Source organism: Struthio camelus, chromosome 13 (genome assembly GCF_040807025.1).
Source record: "Struthio camelus isolate bStrCam1 chromosome 13, bStrCam1.hap1, whole genome shotgun sequence".
NCBI classification, from domain to species: domain Eukaryota; kingdom Metazoa; phylum Chordata; class Aves; order Struthioniformes; family Struthionidae; genus Struthio; species Struthio camelus.
The window spans coordinates 293766-307991 of NC_090954.1; the positions used below are offsets into that span (position 1 = coordinate 293766).

Genomic DNA, 14226 nt, shown 5'->3' on the forward strand with positions numbered 1-14226 from the left:
TTCTTTGGAGAACTTTATTAAAATATATCCAAGAAGTAATCAAAACATTTTCTAATGAGTCAGGAGAGAACTGAAGTGAGAAAAACATCTGTACAGGGGACAGTGCTGTAAATTTTTGTTTACATGCTTTATTTTTTAAACGTTTCACAGTTTAGTCATTGTCTACAAAAATATATTTCTGAAACTCTGAGTCCTCTATAAAAAAAGCTGGTCAGCAGCAGTGACCCTGACAAACAGAATGTACCTTAGGACAGTGTGAGCACCTCCTATAAGCAGATTAGTGCAGCTAGGGCACTCCTGCATCACCCTGGCAGACTTCTGTTCTTTGGGATTAAAGCTCCACACTACTTCTGAAGGATGGTATTCTAAAGAAAAAAAAAAAAATCCTTCCACTTCTCTAAACTGCACTAAACCTGGGAGAGGGAGCTGCCGACCAGTGTATCACACAGAAGAGGGTGCTATCAAAGGATTTGGCACTCAGGGGATGGGGAAGACCACACAGTACTTTAGTATTGGTAAATTTTTCTTTGAGCAATCTGTTCAGAACAGCCTTGCTCTTTATGATAGTAGGTTCAGTCTACAACATTAATCAGAGGTACTAACACTTAAGAGTGGAGTATTTTTGCAAGCACAAAGAGAGCCCTTCTTTGAGGTGGGGATAAGGGTTCTGCTCAACTTCATTTTACCTCAGCATCTTCTGCTGTGGCTTTAATCAAGTGGGAAGGTGCTTTCATATCCAATCACAAGCCTACATGGTATTGGACAGCCACTATCATCAGTGGACAGCCACTATGATCAGCCACAGCCACTATCATCAGTGCCGTCAGGCTGAATTCCTCCATATCCATAGTTAGAAATATTTCTTATGACACTAATTACTTAGTCCTACTCTTACCAGTCATCAGTATATCTAGGCACCAAATATAAGAATTGAGAAACTTGGTGTCCCCCAGATGAGATCTTCTCCACTCCTCCTCTGCTCAGAGAAGTTATTTGACAGGTCTTCAGAGATACTTGCGGTTGAGAAAAAAAAAAATGCTGCCTCTTAAAATGTATCTTGCATTTTGCTCTAGAAGAGACAAGATGAATGGACTCTGAGCCCCTGGATTTGCAAAGTTCATAACTAGAAGCCCCTTACCACAAAATAACCTGCAGGCCTGAACCTCTAAGCAGGGCAGAAATTTTCAGCAGCAAATAAGAAAACAGCAGTTATCGACAGACTGCTTCCCTACTAGAGCAATAGACAGAAAATCAGCTCTCAGTCCCTAAAGAAATCTTTTTCTCATCAGCCTATCAGAAGAACACCCTTTGTGAGCCAGCAACTTGTTAAATTTAGATTTCTTTGAGATAGAGAACTAAGACGAAATGCTGCTGATTATTTCAGGTACAGCTCCAGATGAAGTGCTTCTGAGTTTTAGGCTTCTGCTCAAGAAGTTCTCCTGTAACTTGTGCCTACCATAAAGTCCCAGTCGGCCTGCTAAACCTGAGCAGCCAAGGAGGTACATGAATTTTAAATAGAATCAGCATTATTCAGGAAAACACGGAACCCAAGAGCTTGTACCAATGCAAATATCTTATCAAAAAAGACACTCTGCACTACAGAACTAACATTATCTCACTAGCGCTAAACAATTAAAGTGGAAAAATCCATAAGAAAGAAACACCTGAAGTTTACTTCCTGCCTATTCTTCCTTGAATTGCCAAGGAGGGTGGGGGAGAAGAAATGCATCGCCTCACCATATCAACAGTAAGTTACACAGTAAGCCAGTATATGAAGGCAGGATTGGAGAATAATTTATAACAAGAAAAAGAAAAAAAGCTTGAAAACTTACAGAGCCTGAGAGCTTTGTTCAGTTTTCCAAACTGAACAGCCTAAACAGGTGATTTTGTCCACTCCTCACTGAATTGTATACAATTCTATCATTAGACACTTCCAACACCAGAATCGTACATCCGTCAAGTTATATTCCCACTCTGTTCCCAGCTGTTCAGCTCCCAGAGACGCACAAAGAGGGAGGGAGAAAGGGCAGACAGACCCCACACATAATACATGCCTCCAAAACAGCACCTATTTTAATATACCTGAGCAACAGAAATCAATCAGGAGTTGCTGCATCTCAAGAGAGCTGTCAATTCTGTGTGCACAGAAAGGCCATAACTAAAGCATAAGATGATGAAATTAAAGGAAGATTTAGAATTAAGAAAGGTCTTCTCCCATAGAACCTGTTATGCCAAAGACGACTCCTCCCTCAAAGAAGTGGTGCTTACTCAATCATTTCAGACAGAGAGAAGCGGAAAAAGCCTTGAAAAAAACAATCCTGCCTTGCCCTCAGGTGATAAGCTAATCGTGTTCTTTCTCCCTTAGTATCACAGGGCTTACCCATATTGAAAAGCTTTGTCTTGCTCTTGTGGCACAGCCCGTTATTGGAGATGCAGTATATGCTAGCAGAGCTACAATAACTAGAGTAATTTGTTCAGCTGTTAAAAGCTGCCTTCTCCATCAGCACAGATGCAAGCGTCACCAGCACTGGTATGTTACTTCTAGTTGATGCAGTTATGCCAGTGAAACTGTAGCACAGACAAAGCTTAGAATTCTAACATAATAGTTATCTTGTGGATAAACAGCATCATTAGACTGTGAGGTACATGCATGCGAGGAACCAGTGACTGCAGCTGTAAATTATTGCTACTTGCTGTCCTTCTGGTGCAAGTTTCTCCTATTTCTGCATTCTCTTGCTCTCTCTGAGGTACACAGACTCCAGGGTGACCTCTTCTGAAGCCTCATGAATACACTGGCCACCACAACACATTTGATGATATTGTAATCATTTCCAAATCATTTACAAGGCTGAATCTGAGGCCATCTGTCACTATTTCTGCTTTCACCTTCAGGCCTAATACTGCATAGACAAAACTTCACATGATCAAGAACTAGCGATGCCGGCACCATGCCTGCGCTCACAGAAACCTTAATGAGGTTAATGAGCAAGGTAACACAGAGAGCTGAGCCTAGGCTGCCTAGGGCATAATACAGACAATAGTCATAACCTCACCAATTCACTAATCTTGTCTTAATGTTCCCTGTGCCTACGCTTTCAGAGGTTCAGCCAAATTAAACTTAAGCTGCTACACGTCACAACTGAAAAATGTGCAATGAAGTCTGGTGTTAGGAGCACTGAGGGACCTCCCTGATCAGGCAGCTCCACTTCTCCTATGTTCAAATGCACAAGGACAGTTCCCTATTACAGACAACCGAGGCAGATTTTTGGGAAACCACATTGGTTAAACCAAGTATTTCCAAAAGGAGGCAAGGTCACTGCTGCCCTGCCCCAGAGAAGGAGAAAGATTCATCAAGAGATTAAAACTAAATGGGTTACAAAATAAAGGCAAGAGCTAAAGTTTGCCAGTAATGAAATGCAATCTCCTGTCCCATACGAACAGGAAACGGTCTCTGTAGGGTGTTAAAGAAGGTCCTAGGAGGACGTACCCTCCTATTTTTTCTGTTGCCAGAGAAGAGGAAAGAAAGATGCTGCTATTGGTCAGCAGGAATCTCTCTGTCTGCATCCAGTTTGCTCGTCTCTCCTGGGGAAGGGGTACGTGGAGCAGAGTGAGAAACAGAAGGGATCCCATGAGCTACAATCCCCTCCACTACTGGTGGTTCTGGTAGCCCAGGGGTTGCTACTCCCACTACTCCTGGAGGAAACCTGAAACCAACAGAAACATGGAAATTACATGCTTGTCCAAAACAGTTAGGCAAGGGGAAAAGAGTTGTGCCCTCATCCACTTGCTGAATACAAATCCCTCTTTCTAGCAAAACTGCTCAGAGACAGAACACAGGAAACATCTCCAGAGTTGGAGAGTGTCAATTATCTCCTAATACCAGACAGGCGGAGATAAGGTCAGGTTACATACTAAGCATTTAGAAAACAGGTACAAAATTTCTCTCCAATAGAAAACTGCGAGGCACTGCATGAAGGCACCCCGAAGGGCTGGAAATTCCCTCCCCACCAGCAGGAGAAGTGCAAGCTGCCAGTTATCCCTCACTAGGCTGCAAGACAGAAAAAAATAAGGAGCTAAATTAAGAAAACGGCCAGACATAAAATGAAAAAATAGGAGAGACTAATAAATGCCTAATAAACCCTTTACTTCCATTCTGCTTCCCTCTGTCTTCTCTGTGAATATATCTGGAACTGTGAAGATACCTCAGAGAATATATTTCCTACTTTACAGATGGAAGAAAAACAGAAGGGACACAACGTGCCCACAATGACTTGGGAGGTCTCTAACAGCCGAATAACCTGAAATACACCTTGTTTAGGCCAATGCCCAATTCCACTGGACGATATCTTTTGTAGCCCGTTCTCTTATTTACGGTCCAAGCTTGCGGTATAAATAAGAAATTAACTGTTCTTTGCCAATACCGCCATTAATGATATGCACAGCTTTTGAATGTTAAGATCCAGATCCCTTTTCAGGCACCTAGCAGGTTTTCATATATTAAGTCTCTTGGGCATATCTTGCAAGGATTTGGAAAAATTAACGGGTTCCCAGTTGGTAATAAACACAATCGAGAAAACACTAAATCCTGGTACAGTTTCAGAAGGACAGCTTTGTGCCTCTAGGCCAACTGATGACGTGCTGCTATTAGATTTGAAACAGTCTATACCACAGATCATATAGGAATACATCTGCTTTCAGGCATAAGCAATTCTCACACCCAAAGAGAGATGTTGGCCTACTTCAGCAGAAAGATATCTATTCATAAAAGCAGTAACTTAGAGAACCTACTTATCTCACCTGTAAGCTGCAGCTCCATTGAGTTCAGGGTGGACAGTTGCAGGATCAATACCAGACCACTGAGCTGCTAACAGCAAATACTCCTTATTAACACAGTTCCTCAAAGCATCAGGTATGTGACCTGCAGGAGCACCACAAATGACAAACAAAAAAACAAAACAAAACAACAACAACGAGACAAATAGGACAGGCTTATTTCTAGAAGTATTTGCAAAGGAAAGCAGAAAGGAAATGCTCAACATCCCTTCCCAACTACTTCCCACAGGATAACACTGGGCAGGGGAGATTCTTCTTATGAACAACTGATCTCTGAGAAGACAAGAAACCGAGCCTTCCTTCCCACTTCTGGGATCTTGGAGATATCAGTAGCCATGTAAACTGCAATTGCCAGGCCTCACTTTCCCCAGGAGACAGTGTGCACTACTCCAGAATAAGGTGTACGGTATAACTGTCTGAGGAATTATTGCAAAGAATTTAGAAGAGGTACAAGGTGAGAGGTACAAAGCCTTCCCAAGAAGGGAAAGTGCCACTCCAGCATTAGCTTCAAGGTTCTTGCAAGACAAAGAGCCAATTATCAACTCATACTCTAGTTTGAGAGACAAATCACTGAGTCTAGGTTTTAGGAACAGTCAGCAGTTCCCATTCCATAATCCTTGCACTGAACTAACAAAAGAATCCTAATCCAGCAGCAGCTGCAGAGCACACAACCTTCCTCATTACCTGTAATAGCTCTGCGGATCTCTTTAGCTGCATCTTCTCTGGATTCAATGGAAGCCTGCTCACTGTACCAGGCTGTGTGAGGGGTGCAGATCACATTGGGTGCATCTTTTAAGGGCCCCTGAGCAAAGCTGTGATGAAAAAAAACAAATGTGGTTTCTCCCCAAAAGTGATAACCCCATCTGTCCTCCCAGGAATCACTGTAACTCAAAGAAGATGAAAGAATCATCCAGTGCAGGGGAGTCACAGAACAGCAGCAGGCACACAGATGCAGTGTTACCTGAAAGGCTCAGACTCATGCACATCCAATGCTGTTCCTCTGATTCTCCCCTCCTTCAAGGCTTGTGCTAAGGCTTTCTCATCTACTAGCCCTCCTCGGGCTGTGTTCACCAAGAAGCAGCCCTGGCGCATCTGAAAAAAGAAAAAAATTAAGTGTGTTGAGAATGAGACTTTTTCATGGAAGCAAAGTGAATCTTGGGATGTCTACTGGAAATGAACAGGAGCCTGCAGTGATTAGAAGAGGCCTGGACAGTCAGAGAACAGACTAGGAATGCTCTCACTGCAAAGCTAACCACAGGGGAAATGCCTGCAAGCAATGCTTGAGAAATTTGCTTTAAAAACAAATAAAACCACAAGACAACAAGGGTAGAAGTGGAGCTCAAGTTTTGCACTCCATAGTCATCCCATTACTTTAAAAAAAAAAAAGAAAAAAAGAAAAAAAAAGAAAGAGGACAGGAATCAAGTATCCAGTTATACAAAGCTGGACTTTCATGTTCAGGTGTCTCTCATGAAAGCACCGAAAAGCATTCACAGACTACTGGAGTAGAGCCCGAGACTGGCTTTGCAGTGGGCTTGGGCAGAGAGGCTTTGGCAGAGCTGTGTAAAGAAGCTTAGTCCCAGCCACACCACACCTGGCTCTAACCAGCAGTTACTCATTTTAAAGATAACTTGAAACTATTTGATCACCTAAAACATTCTTTATAAATGAAATTACTCAGCAAAAAGAGCCAGTCCTATTCTTCTCTTAACAGGTAATTCTATACAGCACAAAGCACAGGCACCCGGATCCACACGCTCCCAGCCCCTGAAGGCAGCAGGAGGCACACAGCAGAGGCAGCAGGATTCACACGCTCTCAGCCTCTGGGGAAGCAGCAGTTTGTGTTTGCATTCATTTCCACAGTGTTCTGTGGGGGAAACCAAGCTCCTGCTGCACCTGTTTAATAGTGAAGTCATTGATGAGGTGATGGTTATGTTCATTCAGGCTGCAGTGCAATGTGATGCAATCGCTGTGCATTAGTAGATCCTGCAGGGTTCCTACTCGTTGTAAACCCAAGGATCGCTCCACTCCATCCGGCAGATATGGATCATAGAAAATCACGTTGAAGCCAAAGGACTTGGCTCGCAGAGCCACTGCCTGTCCAACTCGGCCTTCACAAAAGAAAACCCACAATCATCAAGGAAAGGTAAAACAAACTTTAAAGACAAGATACTGGGGGAGACTGGGAGCCTAGACTGAGCTTATTGCCAGGGCCCAAGATACTGCAGCCCTGGAAACCCCTAGGATTGCCACAGGGATCCAGAGGAGGTTATTCAGTGCTGATCCCATGCTGCTAACTCTAGTCCTTCCCCATGCAATAACCTGCACTTAGCCTAAAAGGAGGCGTTTTTCAAGCCAAATCTGTACCTTGAGGTGGTAAGATAGTAATAACCTGATTACAGGAGCCTGAGGAAGGAATTGGTAGTTTTCAGGTGGCTTGGTTAATGGTATAGAGCCTATCACACAGGAAAACAGTCACTAAGAAGAGCTGTCTGAATGTTCCAATTTTTCTAACCATCTGAATAAGGAAGAAAAGCCCCAATCCCGTGACATATACCCAACTCTTGAAGATGTTCCGCATCACAGAATAGGGCACTAGCATTCCATATGAGTTAGTGTGTTTCACAATGAACAGCTGTAAAATTATCCTAAGTTCCCCAAAACATTCACAGTTCACTTTTTAGTCTAACAATCCCCATCACTTACCAAGTCCAATGATGCCCAAAGTCTCCCCACGGATACGCACAGCGCCTCCAGCCACTTCTCGAATCTGTTCTACGCTTGAGGCTCGATTCCCTTCCCGCATAGCCTGATGTAGCCAAGTAACACGGCGATAGAGGTTCAAGATGTGACAGAGGGTGGAGTCAGCAGTCTCCTCCACTGAGGAGGAAGGGATGTTGCAAACTGCAATGCCTACAAAGCCATAGAGTTCAAATGAGATGTTTAGCATCACAACACTAAACCAACATACGTCTCTTCAGGCACAAGGGCTAGAAGATAATTCTGTGTTTCAGAACGACTGCCAAGAAAACACACAGGATACGTTTCAGGATCTGATCCTATAGCAACATGGATGGGACCAGCCACCATTTTAACCTCCAGAAAATACCATTCCTTGCTTATAAATCCATTAGATTGTCACCACCAGCAGAGAAACAGGTTGAAATGAGAAAACTGGGTCATACAAGTGACAAAAGAAACTATTTTAGAAGGTCTGCATCCAAAAGATGCACTTACACCAGAGGTATTCCTGACAGATTAACTGACAGATTGTAGAAGAATTAAGGAGACAGATGGTTGAGCTCTTTCATGCCTCACACTCCAGATGCCCGTTTGCAAGCTTCAGCTTCCCCAGGAGCGACAGTAAGTAACTCATTAAACGCAGACAGAAGCCATAGGAGCCTCTCAAAATCCATTTGAAATTACATTTAAAAATAGCAACATATAATGCTCCCACTCCAGAATCAACATACAGCCACAAGGGACCATAAAAGCCATGGCTAGGACCATCAGGTAAGTTACTAATGCCGGAGTTAAGGTCCTGAAAGCACACATTACTGACAGCAAATAGAAAGATGTCAGAGCGCTATAGCAAAACCTGGTCATTCCTGAGCAGTCTACCAGAATAACAGGCTGATAACATCACTTCACTGCTACTATCCTTTATTCAAGGAACCTCTACTCCTGAATGGGCACATCTTAGAAGAGAGTGTTTCAGCTGACAAAACTTTTGGTAGGCAAGAAATAAAAACAAGATAGTTAGGTCAAAAATGGGCCTCTTCCCAGGTGTAACCCTAGACACTTGCCAAACCAAGGCAAGTCCACCAGCTACCTGAAAACTAGGAATGAAATCTGGGTGATGGGTGAAGGCACGTACAATTCCACAACACATCACCCTCTTGAAAGCCTGTGACAGAGCAGACATTCAAATAAACTCAGACCACACTCTCCCAAGGGAATGAGGAAAGCAATGCCCATACACAATCCCAGATATCAGACCTCTTTTCTCTATCCAGTCCTTTTGCAATCGTGCCATAATGCCACACAGAAGACACAGAGGAGATGAAGAAGGCAGATAGGGAAACCTAACTTCTTTTAATCTCGTTCACTGGTTACCATCTCATTTGACTTCAAAAAAGCTACGTACTTTCATCTGTTACATAACTAAGATACAAACATTCACATGAAACACGATGTATAAATATGGAAAACCCAAAGGGACACCACAACCCTTCAGTCTGATTTGAATATTCAGAACTCAAAGAATAGTATCATGCCTCAAAATGAATTAAAGGGCCTGGCTAAGCCTGGAAACAATCGTTACCCATCCATGAGGAGACAAGAATGGCCATGCCTAAGGGACACCAGACTGTCCCTCCAAAGTGAAAGCAGCAGTTTGATGGCAAAAGAACTCTGATCTGTTGTTAATGATTGCGGAGGGCAAGAAAAGGGAAAGCTTTGAATATGAATGAGTTGAAAATATGAATCGTGACTATAAAAAAATAGAGAACCCCTAGGTATGGGCTGGCTTCCATGAACTCAACCCCAAAATGTAATGGCTGGATGAAAGCCAAAGACCTTGCCAGGAACTCTTGAGAATATTCAACTGAAGCATTCAGATGAAAAGACTCTTTACACCTAATTCAGGTGCTACAAAGATGTGTGTTCTTCATTTATTTGCAATTTCCCTCTTCTTACAGATCTTGAAATTATGTTGCCTGTTTGAATTTTATAAATATATGCTTGCATTTGGTTTAAGCTTAAACCTATTTTGCATTAAGAAAGGTGTCAAACCACAGACATAACCCTAAAAAAGAAAGCACAGGGCATTCAAATGATGGGCCTTCCCAAGGAGCCTACAAGGTCCAAATGCCTCACTGCCATGTGTTTAATAAACAGCAGCTTTTTGTCATCTGACCCAGAGACTCTCCGCATACCTGAACTCCAGACTTGTAAAGGGATGTATAATAAGGTGTTGAATCAAAACTTACCTGCATATAAAAACTAACACAAAAACTCAATAATTGAGCATTTACAGTGGGTTTACCCTACATCAACATTTGCAGCCTTTTAGACATCACAGTTTGCTCAGTGCTTTTCCCAAAAGCAACCCTAAATTACCTCACCAATGAGAAATTATCTAGACATTGTATATAGGTTTCTGAATCCCAGACAATAGCAAAGGCTCTGTGACATCTATAGCAGAGTATTCTGAAAACACAAAAACTTCCTTTCGAGCCACCTACCAGCTCAGACGTTTATCTTTTTCCTAAAAATGCCTCATACTAAGCAGCTCCAAGTCTTTCTACTTAAAGGTTTTAAACATACTCAGTTAAAAAGCAGAAAAACGTGTGGCGTTCCTCTTCACATTCAGTTATAGTTGCAACAGAGCCCCGATGGTGTTGTCATACCTAACTCTGCAGCTGATTTGATGTCAACGTTGTCATAGCCACTGCCAATGCGTACAATGACCCTGAGGGCTTTGAATTTCTCTAGATCCTGACGAGACAGGGTAATGGTGTGATACATCAGAGCGCCTACTGCCTCATTCAGCACCTACAAATAAAAAACAATCTCAATCAATTCATCTCTCTTTGCTAACTCTCTGAGATAACTCTCATAGTTAGCTAGCTCCATGCCCAAATGCTTGCATGTTTTCATTCCCACCTTTTCATGGATTTCCTGAGTTGACTGAGCATCACAGAATGCCACTGTAGCAACATCCTTCAAGATGGGCATCTCCACAGTGCAATCTCTTCCATCCAGGAGCGCAACCAGAGGACGAGCTGGCATTGGACCATTCACAATAGGCGGTCGTATGCCTATTGAAAAAAAGTGGGCATGAGTGACTACATGAAAGACAGGAATCCTGAAGCCATCATTTGCATTAGTATATACATGTGTTTACAGCGGTCCAACGGATCACTAGTTATTTTAAACTTCTGCAGCATTTAGGCAGGGATTAGTCAAAACAAAAGAAATAAACAGCAAGCAAACGCAGGAAAAAGAAGCCAGGAAAAAAAGTACTCTGCTGTTAGTACTTTAATAGATAAAGGAAAACGCGCTCTATCAATAACGAGAGAGCAGAGAAGGTCTCCCGACGAGCATGCCATCTCACTCCAGGCTTCCGAAGTCCCGGCAAAGCTGCCGCAGGGCCGAGCCCCCGGGCCGGCGGGCCCCGCCGCCCCCGCGCAGACGCCGGCTCCCTCCCGAGGCGGCCCGCCAAGCCCCGCCGCCTTCCCGGCGCGGGCCGCGGGGAGGCCCAGCGCCGGGCAGCGGCCGCCGGGCCGGGTCGGGCCGGGCCCCGCCTCACCTTCGCAAATCCGGTCCAGCCGCTGCCGCTTCACTTTGTGCCGGTCCATGGGCCGGGCCGGGCCGGGCCGCGCAGCCCCGCGGCGCTGCGAAGGCACTCGCCGTCACCCGCCGCCGCCCGCGCCCCGCTCCGGCTCCCGCAGGAAGCGGAAGGGCCGGGCCGAGGCCCGGGCAGCGCCGCGCCGCGCCCCGACAGCCATAGAGGCGCCGCAGCACAGAGTGCCGCTCGCTTCCGCTTCCGGCCCCCGGCCCCGCCGCCGCCGCCGCCGCCGCCCCTCCTGGCGCCGGGGCTGGCGGGGAGGGAGGCGCCTCCCAGCCCTGCCGCTAGGAGGAGGAGGGACGGCAGGCGATGGCCGGAGAGGGAGCGGAGGGGCGCGGCCCTTCCCGCCGCTCCCGCCCTGTTCGCCCCGCCCCGCTCACCTGGGCCATCTGCAGCAGCTGAGCGGCGGTTGGGTGCTGCTCCGGGCCACCGCTCCCGCAGCGCCTCGGCAGGCTGTGAGCGGCTGCGCTGGTACCCCCGCCGCGCAGGCGGGGAGGCACTCCAGCTCTTGGCAGGGCCCGCATCCAGCAGGGGACAGTGGGAAGCAGCACTGCAGTCTGTAAGGCTCCGAGGTGTCTCCGGTTTCCAGGAACTTGCTGATGAAGAGTCCCAGGTTAGACCCAGGCTGAAGAAGCGGGGGGGCTCTGTCCATTACTGTCTTGTGCGCACAGGAGAGACAGCAGAGGCTTGGCTGAAACTGCAAACACAGGCTTCCTGGGCCTGGCTCAGCTCTGCCAGTGCAATTCCTCAGGAAGTCCTCAGAAACAGTGAGCAAATGGCAGCGCCTCTTGGGAGGGAGAACTGAAGTCTTTTCCAAAGTAGAGTCCTCAGTAGATGTCCGAGATGCAGTTTGGCGTTCAGACAGGTGCCTTGGCTGCAGGGAGCCTGTCAGGAAGGGTGGCTGCCAAAGCCTGCGTTGCCTGGAAGGCTGATCCTAGGATATGGGGTCAGGACCTCCTAGGAAGCTCTCTCTGCATGAGACAAACAGGAAGCCAGTCAAAACATCTCTACTTCTGCCTTGCCACCTTTTCAGCCATATTCCCCATGCATGTCCTGTGGTCCCGTGAGGGGATCAGCACCACAATATTCACCCAGCATTTCTACATCCCATGTAGCAACAACCCCTTAGAGGTAAGGTCCTACTTTTACCTCTCCACTGGGTGAGGGATGTTCACTGCCTTTCCTGGAGGAGGGTTTGATCCCACATGTGTGCTGACTGACACCACAATCGCTCATGTCCCACAGGCAAGGGAGCTGTACAATACCAGAAGGCAGCTAATTTTCTAGCTCACCCACTACTCCCCAGCTGCTGTGCAGTCTCCATTTCTATTGTTACCTGATGGCCATGAAGAGCTGGAGCTGCTTATTTCTGGGCAGGGGTCTCAGAGTGTGTAATCTTTACTCAGATTTTTCTTTGACTAAGTGAGGAAGGGGTCTCAGAGTGTGTAATCTTCACTCAGATTTTTCTTTGACCAAGTGAGGAAGGATGCAAACATTGGGGGAGAGGTGAGGTGGCAAAAAACATTATGCAAATGGAGGAAGACTCAGGGGACAGGACAGAGCAGGTGGGCACACAAAGACTGACAAATCTTCCTCAGCCCAGCCTGTATTCTGGATATCCAAAACTTACTCACTTTTCCCTTAGCAGAGCATTAAGATACTTCAGTTGGAGTTTGGATGTAAAGGAAGAGAGGTGATCACCTCCTTCACTGTCCTTGTTTCTCAAAGAGAAACTGAGCAGAAAGAACTTTGCTGTTTAGGTGTGAGTGAAGACACGAAACCGAAGCGCGGCAGATGCCAGCCACAAAGGAGCACATAAAACAGTGCGTGTTTACTTCCTGATTGGCAGTGGCCACTTGATTCCTGATTGGGATCCCAGGATGGAAAGGGACTCCGAGTGGGAGGCAGAGGAGGAGGGCGAACAAAGACGGGCTGGGCAAGGCCAGAGGAGCGTGATCCGCCTGTGCTGCCGGGCCCAGCCGCCCAGGAGCCCCGGCAGCACAGGGGTCTGGTGGGGCGGGCCGCGGGGGAGACCCAGCCGCAGCGGTGGAGAGCGGCAAGCAGGGCCGAAGTCACGACTGCGCTGCCCCGCCGAGGTGGTCTAGGAGCGACTGGTGGGTAAGGACCAAGGCGCCCACCAGGCAGTGGCTCCTCCAGCGCCTGCTGCTGCAGCTGTTCCGTGACCAGCACGAGCATGGCGGCCCAGCCCGGTCCGGTCCCAGCAGTGCAGGTCAGGAGGGGACAGGGCCCGCTGCGGCCGGGCTGCTGTCCCGGTGGAGCTGCTATGGTGCTGTCCAGCAGTAGCAGGGGCAGGTGGGCACCTCTCCCGGGCGGCGCAGCCAGGCAGCAGGGTCATCCTGGGGGAGCCACGGCCACGCGGGTCCCAGAGGCGCTGGCTCGAGCTGCGGGGCCGGGGTACAGAGCAGCCGGTGAGGGTGTCGGGCCATGGTGGTCCTGCACCCATGCCCGCCGCTCGCGCGTACCTGTCCCTCCACTGCACCTCCTGAAAGGGCTTCTTCGGACTGCAAGTCACCAGAGCACGCTGCTGTGGCTCCCAAGAGAGTGGCCAGCCCCTGCCTTTCAAACAAACAGCTGTCTCATTCACCAGTCCAGCAAAGAAACACCATCAAGTTACCTGATGCATTAAACACATCGCTAGGCAGGACTGTTTCTCTGAAACGCGGTAATTGGCCAGGACCCCTCCCTCTACACCACAGCAGAATGCTGCTCGGTGAGCACTACGATAACAGACCTAAGCCCACAGCCTAGATTTGCATGTCCCAGAGGGTATCACACTCCAGCTCTTGCAGTACTGATGGGACAGAGATGGGCAACTGTGCAAGCACAGGGTACTCTGCACCTAGTCCTTCAGTCTCAGAAAGCAGCTGGAAGGATTGCAGAGGGGGTGTTAACGCTGCAGACAGGGAAGCAATGGCCACAAGAGCTGGCAGGCATCAAGAGTGTCTTAGTCTCTCCTCTAAAGAGACCTCACATGCCACAGAGTGCAAAATCTCACGAAATGCCTGCTATGCACACTAAGCCT

At 47.2% G+C, this 14226-nt stretch overlaps 2 protein-coding genes across 3 annotated transcripts in view; one reads left to right on the forward strand and one right to left on the reverse strand.

The window, feature by feature from the left end:
* LOC104140163 (C-terminal-binding protein 2) lies at positions 1–12120 on the reverse strand. Of its 2 annotated transcripts, none has more exons than XM_068959147.1 (9): positions 11564–12120; positions 10499–10653; positions 10243–10387; positions 7538–7744; positions 6728–6942; positions 5795–5925; positions 5518–5645; positions 4798–4918; positions 1–3704 (listed from the first exon to the last, which is right to left on the reverse strand). In XM_068959147.1, exons 2-9 carry the CDS (start codon positions 10622–10624, stop codon positions 3533–3535), a joined length of 1245 nt encoding a protein of 414 aa, XP_068815248.1. In that variant the 5' UTR covers positions 10625–10653; positions 11564–12120; the 3' UTR covers positions 1–3532. The 2 variants fall into 2 exon arrangements, with proteins under 2 accessions (XP_068815248.1, XP_068815247.1); XM_068959146.1 differs by lacking the exon at positions 11564–12120 and adding an exon at positions 11145–11367.
* Positions 11665–14226, forward strand: part of CDC25C (cell division cycle 25C) — a 26573-nt gene continuing 24011 nt past the window's right edge. Inside the window, exon 1 of the mRNA XM_068959145.1 lies at positions 11665–11796. The gene's annotated coding sequence lies outside the window, so the exon portion shown is untranslated. The remainder of the gene's footprint in view (positions 11797–14226) is intronic.